This window comes from Diabrotica virgifera, chromosome 6, assembly GCF_917563875.1.
Source record: "Diabrotica virgifera virgifera chromosome 6, PGI_DIABVI_V3a".
NCBI classification, from domain to species: domain Eukaryota; kingdom Metazoa; phylum Arthropoda; class Insecta; order Coleoptera; family Chrysomelidae; genus Diabrotica; species Diabrotica virgifera.
In genome coordinates this window covers 226,996,558-227,014,113 of record NC_065448.1, presented here as the reverse complement: position 1 = coordinate 227,014,113, position 17,556 = coordinate 226,996,558, and the positions used below count along the sequence as shown (strand labels likewise).

The 17,556-nt window shown below is 35.8% G+C and overlaps 1 protein-coding gene across 1 annotated transcript in view; it reads left to right on the top strand.

Annotated features, from left to right (window-relative positions):
• The window catches only part of LOC126886311 (zwei Ig domain protein zig-8-like), a 146,264-nt gene extending 129,944 nt beyond the window's left edge, over nt 1–16,320 (top strand). Inside the window, exons 3-4 of the mRNA XM_050653185.1 lie at nt 324–620; nt 14,693–16,320. Coding sequence (XP_050509142.1) covers nt 324–620; nt 14,693–14,802 — 407 coding nt within the window. The 3' untranslated portion in view covers nt 14,803–16,320. The remainder of the gene's footprint in view (nt 1–323; nt 621–14,692) is intronic.
• Nucleotides 16,321–17,556: the final 1,236 nt, after the last annotated feature.

Sequence of the window (17,556 nt, the reverse complement as noted above, 5' to 3'; positions counted from 1 at the left end):
ACAGAATTAAACACGTGAACAAATATCTTACTATACGATTGGAAGTTAAAATCATCAAAAAATAATCAAAGAAATTTTATCAAGCTTGTCTTATTTAGGAATATGTGTGTTAAATTAATTATTCTCAGATTTGTTTTCCCACTCTGGTGGAGATTGACATCATACAACCCATAAATAGCAAATTATTCCCGCACCAATTTTAGCAAAATTCATCATCCCACGACTATATCAATATACAGAGTAGCTGATGTTCTGCATTAATTATTGTACGAGTCGTTGTACAAAGACGAACATTAATCTCCCCGTCTGTCTGTTTGTTCCAGAACCGATAACGAAAATTCTCGGCAGTCCCGAACTGTTCATCAACATGGGTTCGACGATCAACTTGACGTGCATCGTACAATACGCGCCCGAGCCCCCGCCAAATATAGTATGGTCTCAGAATTCTGAGGTGATCAATTTCGATTCGCCCAGGGGAGGTATCAGTCTGGTCACGGAGAAGGGATTTATAACGACGAGTCGTTTGCTGATCCAGAAAGCGGGACAAAGCGATTCTGGCCTTTACACATGCACCCCGTCCAACGCTAATACTGCCAGTGTCCGTGTTCATATTCTAAATGGTAAGTATTCGCTTAGATTTCTATTTCTTTTAAAATTTGCGCATATCGACAAAGTCTAGATATACACTGCTTAACAACTGAAGTCTAAATTTGCAAAACATTTTATGTATTTCAAAGTTTGGATTAAAAGAAGCAGAAAAGATTATTTTTTTTAATAAAATAAATAAATGAAAATCTGTCTAATATGGACTGTGAGATAATAGCAATTACTGTTCTGAGAGTTTAACCTGATGTAGGTATAGTGATCTATCTATTTAATTAGCCTTCTTCGGTCCATCTTTGAACACAGGCCTCCCCAATCCTTTTCCATTCTTCTCTCTCTGTCGCTACATTCATCCACTTATTGCTCACGTGCTTCTTGATATCATCTGACCATCTCATTTGGGGCATTCCTCTGCTTCGTTTATATGTTTATTAAGTATCTTGATGTCATTAGCTATTACCAGATTTTTCCCATGTTCCTCTATTTCTCTCTATATTCTGCCATTCTAGCATATTGTTACACATAAGCGCTTTTAGTAGCAAAAATATGTTTCGTGTATCGCGTGAAAAATACACCTCGACGTATTTTGCATTCTACCTTTCCCTGGATGGTAGGTAGGTTTTTAATGACCATTTCTTCGAAGCTCATTCCCAAAATAGCCAATTATTTTTTCCGATATTTGTATTCTTAGGATTTTTTTTATGTTTAGCGGGTTTAATATCGATTTATTTGTTTTACAGGTCACCCAAGATTCTCTCAGCATTTTTCATCAGCAGTACATCTCATACACATCTATAATATTTTTTATCTTTTTCCATAAGGTTCCAGATTTTCGATGAATTGATAAAAAGTGGAAAATCTAAATTTTTTACCAGTCTCACTTTTGTATCGATAGTTATTTTATGATTTTTCCAAATTTTGTTAATTTTTCCGTAGAGCTTTCTTCAATAATTACTGATTGGCGCTTTATTTTTCCAGTATAGCCTCATTTTTTGGATATAAACAAATTTATCTACAACGGCGATATTGTTTATCATCGGAAGATGATTTTTATTGTTGTTAGATCTGCCAATGTTAATAATTCTTGTTTTGTCTCTGTTTAATTTAAGACCCATTTTTAAGTTTACTTTTTCAATCCGTTGTTGCAGACGAATTCTCTTAACTTCGAAACTATCGGGGATGGTTGCACTATCTGCATATCTCAAGTTGTAAATCTCTTTCCTGCTGATAGTGATGCTACCATTTCAGTCCTACATAGGTTTCTGCATTATCCATTGAGATTAATATGTTAAACAGAATTGGACTTATTGTGCAGCCTTGCCTGACGGCATTAGTTACCCTGAACCTTTTGTTAGTTTCCCATTTACTGTAACTCTGGCATATCTGTAATTGTATAGGCTTTTATTTAGCATTGTTAGATGATTTGAGACTGCTATTTCAGACAAAACCTGTCACAGTTTACTCCAATTGTCTAGGTCGATAGCGCTTTACTATAATCTATGAAGCATATATTATAGGTTACGCTATTGAGTTTTCCGGATTTTTCTATAATCTGTGGTACGTTTAAAATGTTTTCTTAATACCACGTCCGAGGACAAAAGGTTCTTTCTTTTTCAATTTCAGGAATTAAATAGGGTCTACTCTCTATAGAATTATGTTTAAACTTATCTTACAGCAGTGTGCAATTAGAGCAATTATCGTGAGATATTTGCTACACAAATCTTTCGCTCCCTTTTTATGGCAATGGCTCTATTATTGGCTCTATGTCCCCGAAAATAATAGTATAAGGATAGAAAAAGCAAGAGTGTCTTTCACTAGCAAAAATGTTCACTATCAAGAAGTGAAGCAAATTTTCACTTCTAAAAGCGTCACCCAACCTCTCAAAATCCGACTTCTCAAATGTTATGTATTTCTGGTTTTATTGTACGGAATGGAGGCGTGGATAATAACCGCAACATTAATGAAGAACATCCTCACCCTGCTGTATACGTTGGAGAATACAATAGCCATCATGAAGAGTGGAAGTACAAAAATAGTGATGCTTTAATAAAATGGGCAGAAGATGAACGCCTGTACCTTTTGTTTGATGCCAAAGATCGACCAACCTTCAGATCCGCGGCATGGAAGCGGGAATACAACCCCGACCTATGCTTCGTTTCGACCAACAACAAAGACTTAACTTTTGGGGGTTCACGAAGAGTTCTAACTAATTTCTCACACAGTTAACATCGACCAGTAATAATAGAAGTAGGGACGCAAATCCCTTTAATTAGTTCTATCCCACGTCCAAGATGGAATTTTAAAAAGGCCAACTGGATTGACTTCTCTGCGGATCTGGATAAATGCCTAGGGTGGATTACACCTAATATCAAAAACTACCACAGATTTTTTGGTGCCGTGCTAAGTGTAGCCAAAAAACACATACCAAGAGGCTATCGCAAAGAATATATCCCTGGCTGGTCAGAAAATAGCGAGGAATTATATCAGAGCTTTCTTGAAACTAGCGACCAAGAAATAGCGGATAAACTACTTTACAGCCTAGATGCCGCTAGAAGCCAAAAGTGGACCGAAACAGTAGAAAGTCTAAACTTCCAGAAATCAAGCAGACAGGCATAGTCATTATTAAGAAAATTAGGAAGTGGTGTCCGTACGAAACGCCGAGAGGCAGCCGTAAAGCCCGATGCCGTAGCATCACATATATCCAGGGCACCAAAGGATAAAGCACACACCATCTATGTAAAGAAAGAACTTAAAACTTTAAAACATGTAGCCACAGAAACGGAGCATTGCCTCCCCTTCGCCAGCGAAGACATATCAGAGGCTCTTAAAGACGTTAATCCAGCAAAAGCACCAGGATTTGATAATATTCACCCTGAATTCCTAATAAATTGTGGCAAGTATACAAAAGTTTGGCCGGCTCGATTTTTCACAGACATCATGGAAACTGGAAATATTCCACAAGAACTAAAGCGCTCTAAGATAATAGCCATACTAAAGCCAGGCAAACCCGCCGACAACTTAAAAAAAACTACAGAGCAATTGCGCTTCTCTCTGCCATCTACAAACTATTAGAGAGGCTTATATATAATAGAATCAGCACAGAACTCTTCCAGGTGATCCCAGTCGAACAAGCAGGTTTTCGACTAGAACGAAGCTGCGCGGACCAGGTAATGTCACTCACCACCTATATCGAAGCGGGTTTCCAAAGAAGGCTTAAAACTTCAGCGGCATTTATTGATCTCTCGGCAGCTTACGATACAGTATGAAGAGAAGGCCTTATATACAAAATTCTCCGTGCAATCCCCTGTAAACCAATAGCACGCCTAATAGATATCATGCTCAACGACCGAATGTGTCAAGTAGTGATGGGCACAGATATCAGCCAACGAAAGAAACTTAAGAATGGCCTACCACAGGGGTCAGTGCTCTCTCCACTACTATTTAGCTTATACTTAGCAGATATGCCGGAAACACAATCAAGAAAATTCGGAAAGCCTATGACTGGGCCCTCACTACACGATGCAAAACACTAGAAACGTCTGAAGAAGTTCTGACGACACACTTATATATATTGGGCAATTTTTTTTGGCAAGTGGCGACTTCAACCAAATGCATCCAAAACAGAAGTTAGTTGCTTTCACCTGAACAATAAAATGGCTGGAAAGAACTCAAGATACGGTTTGAAAATACCACACTTACCCACAACAAAACACCGAAGTACCTGGGCGTAACACTAGACAGAACGCTATCATTTAAAGAACATTTAACAAAAACTGCCCCAAAGTTGAGTACAAGAAATAACACCATACAGAAGCTCTGCGGTACCACCTGGGGAGCATCGGCTTTCAATCTCCACTCTACTGCCTTAGCTCTTGTTTCTCGACCGCTGAATATTGTGCTCCAGTTTGGCTACACAGCCCACACGTAAAAAAGGTCGACACTCAGCTGCACAGCACTATGAGGATGATAGCTGGTACAATTAAATCAACTCCCACCCAATGGCTTCCAGTATTAAGTCACATCCCACCTCCACATTTACGAGGAGTTGTCGCACTTACACGTGAATACAAAAAGATCATGAACAATATAAATCTGCCGATCCACCAAGATACCGAGGATGCACGAAATACCCGTCTCCGCTCTAGAAAACCACCAATAAAAACGGCAAGAATGATACATGAGGAGTTAAAAATCACGAATGCATGGTCCCAAGAATGGAACGCATGGCAAAATAACATACCCTGCATTACCCACAAGCCACCAGGTTTTGATCTTCCACGCAAAACAAGGTCCATTCTAAATAGGATCCGAGCCAGACATGGGAGATGTGCATACATGCTACCTAAATGGGGAAAGAACCCGTCTCCTCAATGTGACTGTGGGGGGAACCATACCTTTGACCACATTATTGAAGAGTGTCCTTCAAGATCCTACAATGGTAGCCCTGAAGACTTTTTGTTTGCAACTTCGAGTCAATTGATTATATTAATACACTTGATGTTTGTTTGTAACTATTAAAAGTTTGTCATATACCTATATTACCAGTGTTTGTAATTTTGTTCTAAATGTGTTGTAATTGCCATACGACAAATAAATAAAAATTAATGAAGAACGTAGAGGTCTTCGAAATGTGGGCCTACCGACGTATATTACGTATCTCCTGGACACAACATGTCACCAACGAGGAGTTACTACGATAGACAGGTAAGGAAAGGGAGGTAGGAATAACTATACAAAAAATATAGATGGAATACCTGGGTCACGTTATGAAGCACAGCAAATATAGGGTACTTTGTCTAATTATCCAAGGGAAAATATATAACAGAAGTACTAGGAAAGAGGAGACGCTCATGGCTCTAAAACTTGCGTCAATGGTTCGGATTGATTTCTACCAAACTATTCAGATCTGTCGTAAACAAAGTCAGAGCCATGTTAATTTTCAATTTCTGGAATAGACAAGGCACGTGGAGAAGAATGATTCCATCACGATATCATTGTTTCATTAATTAAAATTACGGACAATCTTTCCATTATAATATATACCACGACACAAATTGATCCGCATCCAAAGAAAGTAGTGAATCCAATAAATGTTCATTACATCGTTATCCTCTTCCCTTCAAAACCAATATAGTCTAAGAGCTGGTAGCGGATTTTGTGCGTGATAAGTGATAACTAATATGGAAAAACTATACGTGGATATGTTGAATTAGTTGTGTACATGACATTCACCAACGGCCGGAAACCAGGGTTGGTGCCGAGGGTAGTTATAAGGGGACAAAGTCGCGATATTTATTATTTTTTTATGAAGCTCATGATCGAGATAGTGCACCAAAATTTGGGAATAAGTAGGTCATGATGTACCTAAGTAAAATCTCTAGGGGCGCAACACTGCGTGGCCGACAAAGGGGGGGGTAGGGGTGAATATAAAAAATATAAGGGGCTTTTTGCGACGTTCGTGATTGAGATAGTGCACCAAAATTTGGGTATAAGTAGACCATGGCATAAGTAAGTAAAATCCCCAGAGTCGGGGAAGGTAGTTATAAGGGGTCAAATTCCCGTTTTTATTATTTTTTTTCTGACGCTCATGATAGAGATAGCACACCAAAATTTGGAAATAAGTAGGTCATGACGTAACTAAGTAAAATCTCCAGGAGTGGCACGCTGCGTGGCCGACAAAGGGGTGGGGCAGGGATGAATATAAAAAAATGTAAGGGGTTTTTGCGACGTTCGTGATTAAGATAGTACACCAAAATTTGGGAATAAGTAGACCATGACAAAACTAAGTAATATCCCCAGAGGCGGAAACCAGAGTGGCGGACGAGGGTAGTTAAAAGGGGTAATATTCGCGGATTTTATTTTTTTTTGTGGCGCTCATGATGGAGATAGTGCACCAAAATTTGGACGTAAATAGGTCATGACGTAACTAAGTAAAATCTCCAGCAGCGGAACGCTGCTTGGGGTACAAAGGGGTGGTAGGCAGGGGTGAGTATAAAAATATATGGGTTTTTTTTGCCGTTCGTGATCGAGATAGTGCACCAAAATTTGGGAATAATTAGATCATGACATTACTAAGTAAAATCTCCAGTGGCAGAACGCTGCGTGGGGGACAAATGTTGTGCCAGGTCACAAAAAAAAATAATACACACTGCGACTTTGACCCCTTAAAACTACCCTCATCCCCAACTCTAATTTCCGGCTCTGGGGATTTTACTTAGCTAAGTGATGGTCTACTTATTCCCAAATTTTGGTGCTCTATCTATATATTTTCAAATTTTGGTGCACTCTCTCAATCACGAACGTCGCAAAAAACCCCTTATATTTTTTGTATTCACCCCCGCCCCTCCCTTTGTCGGCCACGCAGCGTGCCACCCCTGAAGATTTTACTTAGTTACGTCATGACCTACTTATTCCCAAATTTTGGTGCAATGTTTCAAACATGAGCGTCATAAAAAACATAATACAAACGGCGATTTTGACCCCTTATAACTACCCTCGTCCCCCACTCTGGTTTCCGGCTCTAGGGATTTTACTTAGTAATGTCACGGTCTACTTATTTCCAAATTTTGGTCCACTATCTTAATCACGAACGTCGCAAAAAACCCTTTATATTTTTTATATTCACCCCTACCCCCACCTCTTTGTCGGCCACGCAGCGTTCCGCCCCTAGAGATTTTACTTAGTCGCGTCATGACCTACTTATTCCCAAATTTTGGTGCACTATCTCGATCATGAGCGTCACAAAAAAATAATAAAAACCGCGAATTTGACCCCTTATTTCCAGCCACTCTGGTTTCCGGCTGTTGGTGAAAGCCATGTACACAACTAATTCAACGTATCCCCGTATAGTTTTTCCATATTACTTATCACGCACAAAATCCGCTCCTATCTCTCCGACTAATATTTTATCGCCAGACCTACATAAATGGACTTTTGATTAGTCAGAAGTGTAGGGAGTCTTCTTGCTCTCAAATGAGCTTTGTAATGTGTTTAAGATAATTGACTAAGTATTTTCTCTCCAAAAATTGTGCACGATACCCTTAATATTTCAGGAGCTTGGAGGAGTAAAGGCCAACCCGTAAAATGGTCATTTAAAAATCAAATTGAATTCAATTGAAGCTTTATTTGTGAATTTTATTAATTTGTATAATATAAAAAGTATTAAACCTCTTTTTTTATTTCATAAAAATCTTGCAAAATCCTCTTAAGTTTTTAAGATCTATCTGAAGGATTTCCATACCGTAGGAAAAGATTAGGGTGTAATTTGCGTAATAGTAGAGAAACTAAGTTTGCATAAAGTTTATTGTATATTGTAATTTTTATTAATAATTGGCGATAAACTTTCCGCTTACAAAGGCGCCTTTCATTATTCTGTTCGGGCAGTGCCTATCTCGGCCCAAGAAACAGGTAGGTCTTCTAAAAATGTCCCAAGTCGGCGCAAAGATTAAAACTGCCCGATATAAAATATACCAGCTCGGCTCATGGGATATTAATTGTTACTATCAAATAATTTTAAATCCCAACGGAAAAAATACATTTATAATAAATACATATTTACCAGAATAGGTACATAAACGCTAAATTAGGTATAATTTCAAGATAAAAACGTAATTGCTTTTGACTACATAAGCAGTTGCGTAGCAGTCAATAACAGCAAACAATCAATATGTCTCAAACATCTAACCAAGCTTTGTCCTATGTATCAGTAGCGAAATCGATTCCACGGCTAACATTTCCAACCAAGAGAAACTGTTTCTTAAATTCGCAAAGAACCCAATATCTTCCCTAATCTATAATTCATTCTGCGAAGATTTTAGAGCAGCTGAAGATAGAGACCAATGGAAAAAAAATTGTTAACAATATTGGAAGAAATCACGATCCTCAGTAATTGGGAAACGACAAGAGAGAGAAAGAAAGAGAGAGAGAGAGAGAGAGAGAGAGAGAGAGAGATAATTTTAAGATAAAATTATTATTATACCTACTAGTGGAGTACTAATAACTACCTGTTAATCCTCGAGCCGACCTGGTGGTTTTTAAAATGTGCCTGGGATATCATAAAGTACTAAAGGATGATATTGAGCAGAGATGGAAATACCCCTTCTGTCCAATGCTTCTGAGAAAGGATTGGAGTAATGAGCCGATGTATCGATAGAACGTAACACCGACAAAAACCATCTTTACAAAGTAAATATAAGGCATAAATAAGTAGGATTATTATAGTAATTTTACAAGTTAATATTGTATTATATCAATTTACGATTTTAGTTGGGAACAAGCCGTAAAATTAAAATAATAATTCCTAAGATTTACACGTTTTATTCACTTTGTAAAAATTTTTTGTCGGCATTGTAATAATACAGATTATACACCGTATCCCTCGGTAGACTGCACGCTATAGTAGAAATGCGAAGATAAACCGCATAATCTAGTTATCTAGTAGCATCACTTGTTCGCCCTTACTATTCTAATAGTCTGGGCTGATTATCGGTAGTAACTGCACAAGAGCTCTGAAATTATTGAATTTTTCCCGAGTGACACTTTGACAGTTTTAATTTCACGAGCCGAAGGCGAGTGAAATTATGTCACAGTGTCACGAGAGCAAAAATTCTATATTAATTTCAGAGGTCGAGTGCAATTTGTTGCGATTATTTCCTGAATAAAACTGTTCAAAACCAAAATTTTATTGTAATTTATTTATGTAAGTACCATTAAACACACAGTTTTTATAAATATTTGACGATTGAAAGTCATCACTTTTATAATTTTTAAAACATTAATTGTCATTAATGCCACTGAATGTATTGTTTCGTAGCAATGAAGGGCATCTGACGTAATATACTTAACGACGGGAGATTATCAAAAATTATCGATTTAATTCAGATTTCTGTAGCTTCCTATTGGTCAGAATCTCCTATGAATGAAATAATCGGAGAATAGGCCATTTTTGGGAAAAGTTATTTACCAGCAATTTTATTGCTGGAATCGAAGCTTATGATTATATATATTAATAATATAGGTATGCAAAGTCCGCAGATAGTGTGCTACTTTTTTTATAAACAAAATGGCGCCCGAAAATCGTGTTTTTTTCAATTATTGCTCTATAAATCCGAAGATTTTAAGTTTACAACAAAAACACTCAAATAAAAATTCACCGCAATTAAATTCCGGGAAAGTCACCAAATTATTTAATTATTGGTAGATAATTACTTATCTAAAACTTTATTTGAAAATTAAAGATTTTGTTGGAAAAACCCGGATTTTCCGAGGAATATTTTCGTCGGAGCAAATCGGGAAAAACATGCCTATATGTAGAATTAAATTGGGGTGAATTTTTATTTGAGTATTTTTGGTGTAAAGTTAAAATCTTCGGAGATATAGACCAATAATTGAAAAAAACACACAAAAAAAGTAGCACACTATCTGCGGCCTTTGCATACCTATATTATTAATATATTGGATCATAATATTCGATTCCAACAATGAAATTGCTGGTAAATAACTATTTTTTGTACTTTACTCTTTATACCAGCGTATTATAACTATTTTTTTGTTAAAAATTTAATAATTACACAAAAAAACGAAAAATTTATATTTTGCCGATAAAATATTAAATAAGCATCTCATCTTTATAATTGTTATAAGTTTGATCAATTTATCATGATTATTTTGGTTATTATTGCGATCGTAATTTGTTAATTAACAATTGAATTGTAGCTAAAATATTCGATTAATTTTCACCCGCTTCTGGAATTACAATCTATACCAAGAAAGCTTTGATGTCACTAAGTTATTTAATTATTCATTAACAATTACTTACCTAAAACTTTATTTGAAAATTAGAGTTTTTGTTGGGAAAACCCGCATTTTCCGAGGAAAATTTTCGTCGGAGCATATCGGGAAAAACATATCTCTATGAATTTTTATTCGAGTGTTTTTGTTGTAATGTTAAAATCTTTGGAGTTATAGAGCAATAATTGAAAAAAATACGATTTGTCGGCGCCATTTTGTTTATAAAAAAAGTAGCACACTATCTGCGGACTTTGCATACCTATATTATTAATATACAGGATCTTATAATTCGATTCCATCAATAAAATCGCTGGTAAATAACTTTTCCATGAATTTGGCTAATTAGCCTAGAGTATAACATGTTTTTAAACTTTAACTCAGTTTTCCCAAAACATCGTTTTTGCAGTTCGCCCTTACTCCTCCAAGCTCCTGATTTGTTTTATAGGAACATTTTTGAACAGGAATCCGCAAAGAAACCGAATCACAAACGTTTTTCCTACGGAAGCTGTCTTACAACCTGGACTAAATCCTGTTAGCATAGTTTACACACTTTTTGGTAATAAATATTCTATTTTGGTTGCGAAATAATTTACCACTTGTTTAATTTATCAAAAACTTCCAAACTGTTCATTTTAATAACCAACTTTTTAATAGAGTTCTTTAATTAAAACCGTTTTATAAACACAGTAAAACATTTTCTATGTTTCTTACATTTTCTTTATTTAGTGAGCATTGTTTGTTCGTCTCGGATTGTAGTCATAAGTTTTCGCAGAGTCTCCGCGCGCCATTATAAAGCAAAACCACACCAAACTTGGGAGATGTGGCAGACTTTGTTCTAGATAGAAATGTTCCTCGCAAAACGGATGGCTCGAAATAAGCTGAGGCGATTTTTAAACTTTTTCCGGCTTTAAAATAAGGGAAATAATTGTTTTCCTGGTTGATTGTTTCGTTGTGTGTTAGGTGTTATTTATTGTTAACTGAGTTTTCAAAAGTAGTCGAATTTATACCCAGCGCATTCACCGCACTTTTAAAAAATTATGTTTAAAATATGGCGAATGCGCATGGTATGATAGTGTAAAATAAAATAATTATTATTTTTCGATTCTTGTTTGAAATTAAATCAATAGATAGAATTTATTATTATTTTTTACATCTTATTATCTAATGAAGAAGAATCACTCCAGAATATAGTGAATCGTTTAACATCGATCAAAGAATAACATCTACGACAAAAGAAAGAGAAGAGAAAAAGTTTGATGAATGACAATAATATACTGAAGCTCATGAAAGAAAGAAGGAAAGAACAACAAAAGAAGGTACAAGATTAGAGACAAATAAGAATCTGGATACGAAAGAGTAAAGAAAATTGGATATAATCTCAGTGTGAAGAGAGAGTTGTTGGACCAAAAACACGATAAGTTTAATGTGGATAAAAAAGATAAACAATAGCATAGAGCAGAGGTTCTCAATCTGTGGTACATGTACCACTGGTGGTACATATCATTATTGGCGGTGGTACACAAAACACAGAAAAAATTAAAATAGTAGTACTTAGTAAGTATTGATAATACAATTTAAAAATATAGGTGGTACCAAAAATAATAAAAATAACTGTAGGTGGTACATCACTCAAAAAGGTTGAGAACCGCCGGCATAGAGGTCATTGCACATAGAAAAGAAATTATACCTGGCGCATTCACCATTCTTTAAAAAGTTTTTACTAAACATTCTTCTTTGGAATGAGTAGAAGATAGTGCACATCTACTCAAAGAATAAGTCAAAAAATCAAAGTTTCGAGAAAACGACGTTTAAAAATTGTCCTACAACATTTTCGGGTTAAATTAAATTTAAAAACTATTAAAATTAGAATAATAACTGCTTTAGTCAGTTGCAATGGTTTTTGAAGCTCTATAAAAAGTATATTAAAAATATTAAAAAAAGAATTATTTTTTTTGAGTTGTGATACTATACAGATAAAATAACGAAAAATTTACGAAATATTATTTATCAAAAGTGACACTTATCACTTTTCTTGAGCACATACGCAGATTGTTTTGAATAAATTACTCACATACACTGTCTTAACTCGACAAACTACGCTTTATACATACTTATCTTAGACCAGGGATTCCCAAACTGGGGAGCGCGCCACCCTGGGGGGCGTGAGTAGTACATATCAGGGGGGCGCGAGACAAGTTGAACATTAAATTCAATTTAGTTATTTTTCTAAAATTCAAAATTAACCGCTTGTTAGACTGTGTCTGGTAACGCAGAGTAAGCAACAGTGATCTCAAATACCTCTTTTTGACAATACTGTGAAACGCCGCATTGATGATATGACCGAAGACATACAAAACCAGGTAGTTGGTGCAGTAAAATAATGATGATATGACCGAAGACATACAAAACCAGGTAGTTGGTGCAGTAAAATAATCGCCGTTTTTTGCTATTCAGCTAGACGAGAGTACTGACATAGCACAATGTTCTCAGGTAATTTTTTATGTTCGGTATATTCAAAACGAAAGAATGTAAGACGAGCTACTCTTTTCTACAGAGTTGGAGACTAGAAACCACGACAAAAGCTATTAATGTTATGAAAGCAGTGTGAGAGGTTTTTGACAAACGTGAACTCTCTTTGCAAAAACTGATCAGTATCTGTATAGATGGCGCACCTTCAATGCTTGGTTTTAGCTCACGCTATTTGCAACTAGTAATAGAGAAAAATGCTGATGTGATTGGGATACATTTTTTTATACATCGACAAGCCTTGGTAGAACAAACTCTTCCAAATGAACTTATTATGGCTGTCTTAAAGTTGTGTATTAAAGTAGTGAACTACATAAAAAAAACAGTGCGTTGAATACTCGACTGTTTAAAACTCTTTGTGAAGATTCAGAAAGTAATCCCAAAACACTGCTACTTCATACAGATGTTCGATGGCTCTCAAAAGGAAACATATTGGCAAGATTATTTGACCTTTGAGATGAAGTAATCACCTTGGAACATCAAAAGCAAAATGATCTAAACATGGCCTTCAAAAAACATTGTACTCAAGTAATGCTGACTTATTTGTCAGACATGTTTACCTCGTTGAACAGCCTTAACCTAAAACTGCAGGGTGAAGACTCAAATATAGTAGTTACTCATTGTGATGGAGGCTTAATTACTCAACTTTGGAGGCGTAAAATATCAGCAAACCCCTGAAAATATTCAAATTTTTCTAAAGTAGAGCCAATCTTAGAAGAAACACGCTTCAAGGACATTTATGAAGGATCAAGTTTGAAAATCCAAATATCAAACCATTTGGAGAGCCTAATTGAAGAGTTCCAGAAATAGTTCTCAAACACTTGTGACAATTTTATTTACAGAATGTCAACTGATCCATTCCATGTCAACATAGACTCCCTGCCTGAATCACTTCAAGAAGATGCTTTGCAAATAAATCCAAATGATTTTTTGCATGATTCCTCTGCCAAATAATTTGTTATAATTGACAAACCTTCATTTTGGTTAAAATATATCAAAGTGTATCTTAGTGTATCACGGGAAGCTCTTTATTTATATTTGCCTTTTTCAAGTAACTGCGATTTTTAACACTTGTGGCAATTAAAACAAAGTATCGGAATAAACTTGATGCTGCTACTGACTTGTGCTGTGCACTTACTAAAACTCAGCCACGAATAGGCATACTAGTAAATAAAACGCAAACACATCCATCTAACTAACCAACCTAATATATTTTTCTTTTATTAATAATTTTTGTATTTTATGGAAACTGATATTGTTGTATCTTATGGCAGAATGAATAAATGTTTTGTTTTGTTGCTATTTAGGCGCATACAATTTATTGCAAAGGGGGGCGCGAGAAGCTTTCATCTCAACAAAAGGCGGCGTGGTACAAAAAAGTTTGGGAACCCCTGTCTTATGGACAAATATTTTGCAAAAGTCGATATGGGACACTATTTTTGTTCGGTGCGTCGTTGTTTTTGGATAATCGTATAATGACGCTAGTATCATCTAACGATAAATACTTGACTCATAGACGTGACACTTTGTGAGATAGGAGTTTATAGTTTTATTAAACTGTTGGTGCAATAAAGCCGATTTTAAAATTTTTAGATTTCTGACACTCTTCGAGCGGAGTTGCGATAGGATTTATAGACAAAAAGATAAATTTTTTGAAAACAATCTGAAATGTTGTTCTCAATACTTTAAATATTATTCCGAATGTGACATTACTTTTTCATACTCTCTTCGCTATATAGAAATTGTTGGTATACTGTTTTTTTTTTTATTCCAGGTGAACATCCCGCAGCAATGCACCATGGACACGGATCCTTGACAAGCCTTTCTCACGTCACTTTCTTCTTTAGTCTTATATTACTAATAATCCTTCGTCCTCCTACGTAGCAAAATTCTACCTTTCCATAGGCTAATCCTCGGTTAAAAATTATAATACCCACGATGTAACTGCTTTATCTAAAAAAATGTACATATGGTCAAAAAATCAAATTTGGGCTTAATACAGGGAATAAATATATCAATAAATATAAAACATAAATGGGGAAACTAAATACGATACAAATTCAAGGTTGTATCTTTAAATCCAATTCAGAATCCATTTAAAAATTGAAGGTGTACGAGAAGTTGTGACGAAAGCTTTTGGATCTTCTAGGTATGCCTGTAATTCATCTGTGCCCACCTGTGCCCATCGGTTAGTTTTATGTGGAGTGCCATAATCTTTGCTGGGCGTAGCCTATTTTCCTAATGAATAAAGGTTTTGCGGGTATACTCCAAGACCTGTTCAGATTAGGTTAACCTGTTAGGTTCAGACTGTTCAGAAAATTGAATACTTTGGGTACAGCTGTTTCATTTTACAACGTGCGCCATCTCCAGGTGGCATTGAAGTTGTCAGCTGAAAGTTGTTCTTCCGCTGGTATTACTGAGTTTCTGTATTTAATTCGTTCTTCAGTAATTGGGAGTTATGGATCATTATTAGTTTTTGAATATTCTTTAATTAAACCTTTTTTTCTTTGTAGACCAGCCGTTGTTATATTGCTGAGCTATATATAAAGCAGACCTAACGAGACAAAAATGGTCATAGAAGTAAGACAGTAAGGCTCACTGAGATTCTATATAAGGATAATTTCAATACTAGGATATTCCTAGGTCATCAGATCAGCTAAACTTTCTTCTATCGGTGTCAGATATATCGTATAGATGTATACAAGTTAAGAAACATTGAAGCGTGGAATGTCACTTATGGTAGTCCATTATTTAATATCCTCTAATACAATGTACGTAACTCCACAGAGCCCCTCTCTTAACCTTTTATTGAGTACTTCTCCGCACTCAACAAATCAATTGTAATGGGTGTTATTACATATAAACACACCAAATCTGGTGACTCCTTCACAATTTTAAGTGCCAGGTGGCAAGTGGAAGGTCTCATTTCTTCTAGACCTGACTATTTAAAGAATAACCTACAATGAGATATTTTGTAATCACGTTGGAATGGCTATCAATGGCCATATCCTATCCACAAAAAGTATTATGGACAGTTGCTCCTCCTAGTTAAAATCAGAACTATTGACAAAAAACAAAGGATACTCTAGTACTATAGCAGAGAGTACAAAAGAGCAATTGGGAACTTTTCAAAGTTTTTCCTTCCAGGTTCAGGCAATCTCGCGTTAGCCAATCTAGTATCTCAAAAATCGAAGCCTTCTACGAGAAGTTTTAAAACTATGAATCTCAAACACAGAATATAATATTTATACAGAGAGGGGCTAAATTATGGAATAAATTCATTTTCTATTAAATGGATGACTTTTTAGAGAAATCCGAAAACAGGTCGTTGTTTATTTTTAAATTACAATTTTTTGGCGTCATCTACATTTATTTTATACTAGGGACGTCATCCATCTGAGCGTCATGACGTAATCGATGATTTTTTTAAATGGGAATAGGGATCATGTGGTAGCTCATTTGAAATGGTGTTCAATTCTCTATTCATTAGTATAAACATTAATATAATTATTTACACAGGGTGGCAAAAAAATGCCAGGGAGGCAAAAAGAAGAAAAAATATATGCAATTTATTTAACTCAAAATACATTCGACTGCTGTCAGAAATTAGAAAAATGGTATACTGTTTGTGATTTAATTTAAGCGAAAATAAATGTTTGTTTGTCAAATAAACATTTTTTTCTATTTAGTGACAGGAGTATAATGTATTTTGAGTTAAATAAATTACATATATTCATCTTTTTGCGTCAATTAATTTAAATCAAAAATTATTTTTTTTGGTCACCCTGTGTGATCAATGTCAATAATGATATTATTGTTTATATCTGGAACGATCAAGTCTACACCTGTGGAGTGGCTTCCACTACTGAGCCACATACCTCCACCTAACCTTCGTCGTCAGCATGCTCTGCTTACAGAATTCCAAAAGCTGCTTAACAACCCGCAGTTACCTATACACACATATGTCGCCGACGCTAACTCACATCGATTGCGCTCCAGAAAACCTCCGACTAGAGATGCAATAAACTTGAGTTCCAACAATTTCCAAATGAACTCCCAGTGGAAGAACATGCAGAGCGACAGACCCAACCTAATAATGAGAAACACACCATGCATCACAGAAACTCCACCAGGTTTTGACCTCCCCCGAAAATCATGGTCAACCCTTAACAGGATAAGAACGGGTCACGGAGTCTGCGCAGATTCCCTTTATAAATGGAAAATGAGAACCTCTGCTGAGTGCGACTGCGGCGCCGAGAAACAGACCATCCAGCATATGATTGCCGAATGCCCTCGGAGAAAGTATGATGGAGATCCTCTGGACTTCGCCTCTGCAACACCAGCGTCGATTGAATATATTAATACATTAGATGTTAGACTATAACATATTTGTGATAATGTTGTGTATCAAATTGTCATACGCTAAATAAATAAATTGTTTATATTGTGGAATATAAAATTGAACACCCTTTTAAATGAGCTACCATACTACCCCTATTCGCATTTAAAGAAATCATGGATTACGTCATCACGCTCAAATGGATGACGTCTCACTAGTATGAAATGCATGCCAAAAAATTTTAACTAAAAATAAAAATCGACCTGCAGGATTTGTCTCCAAAATCGTCCGTTTTAGAG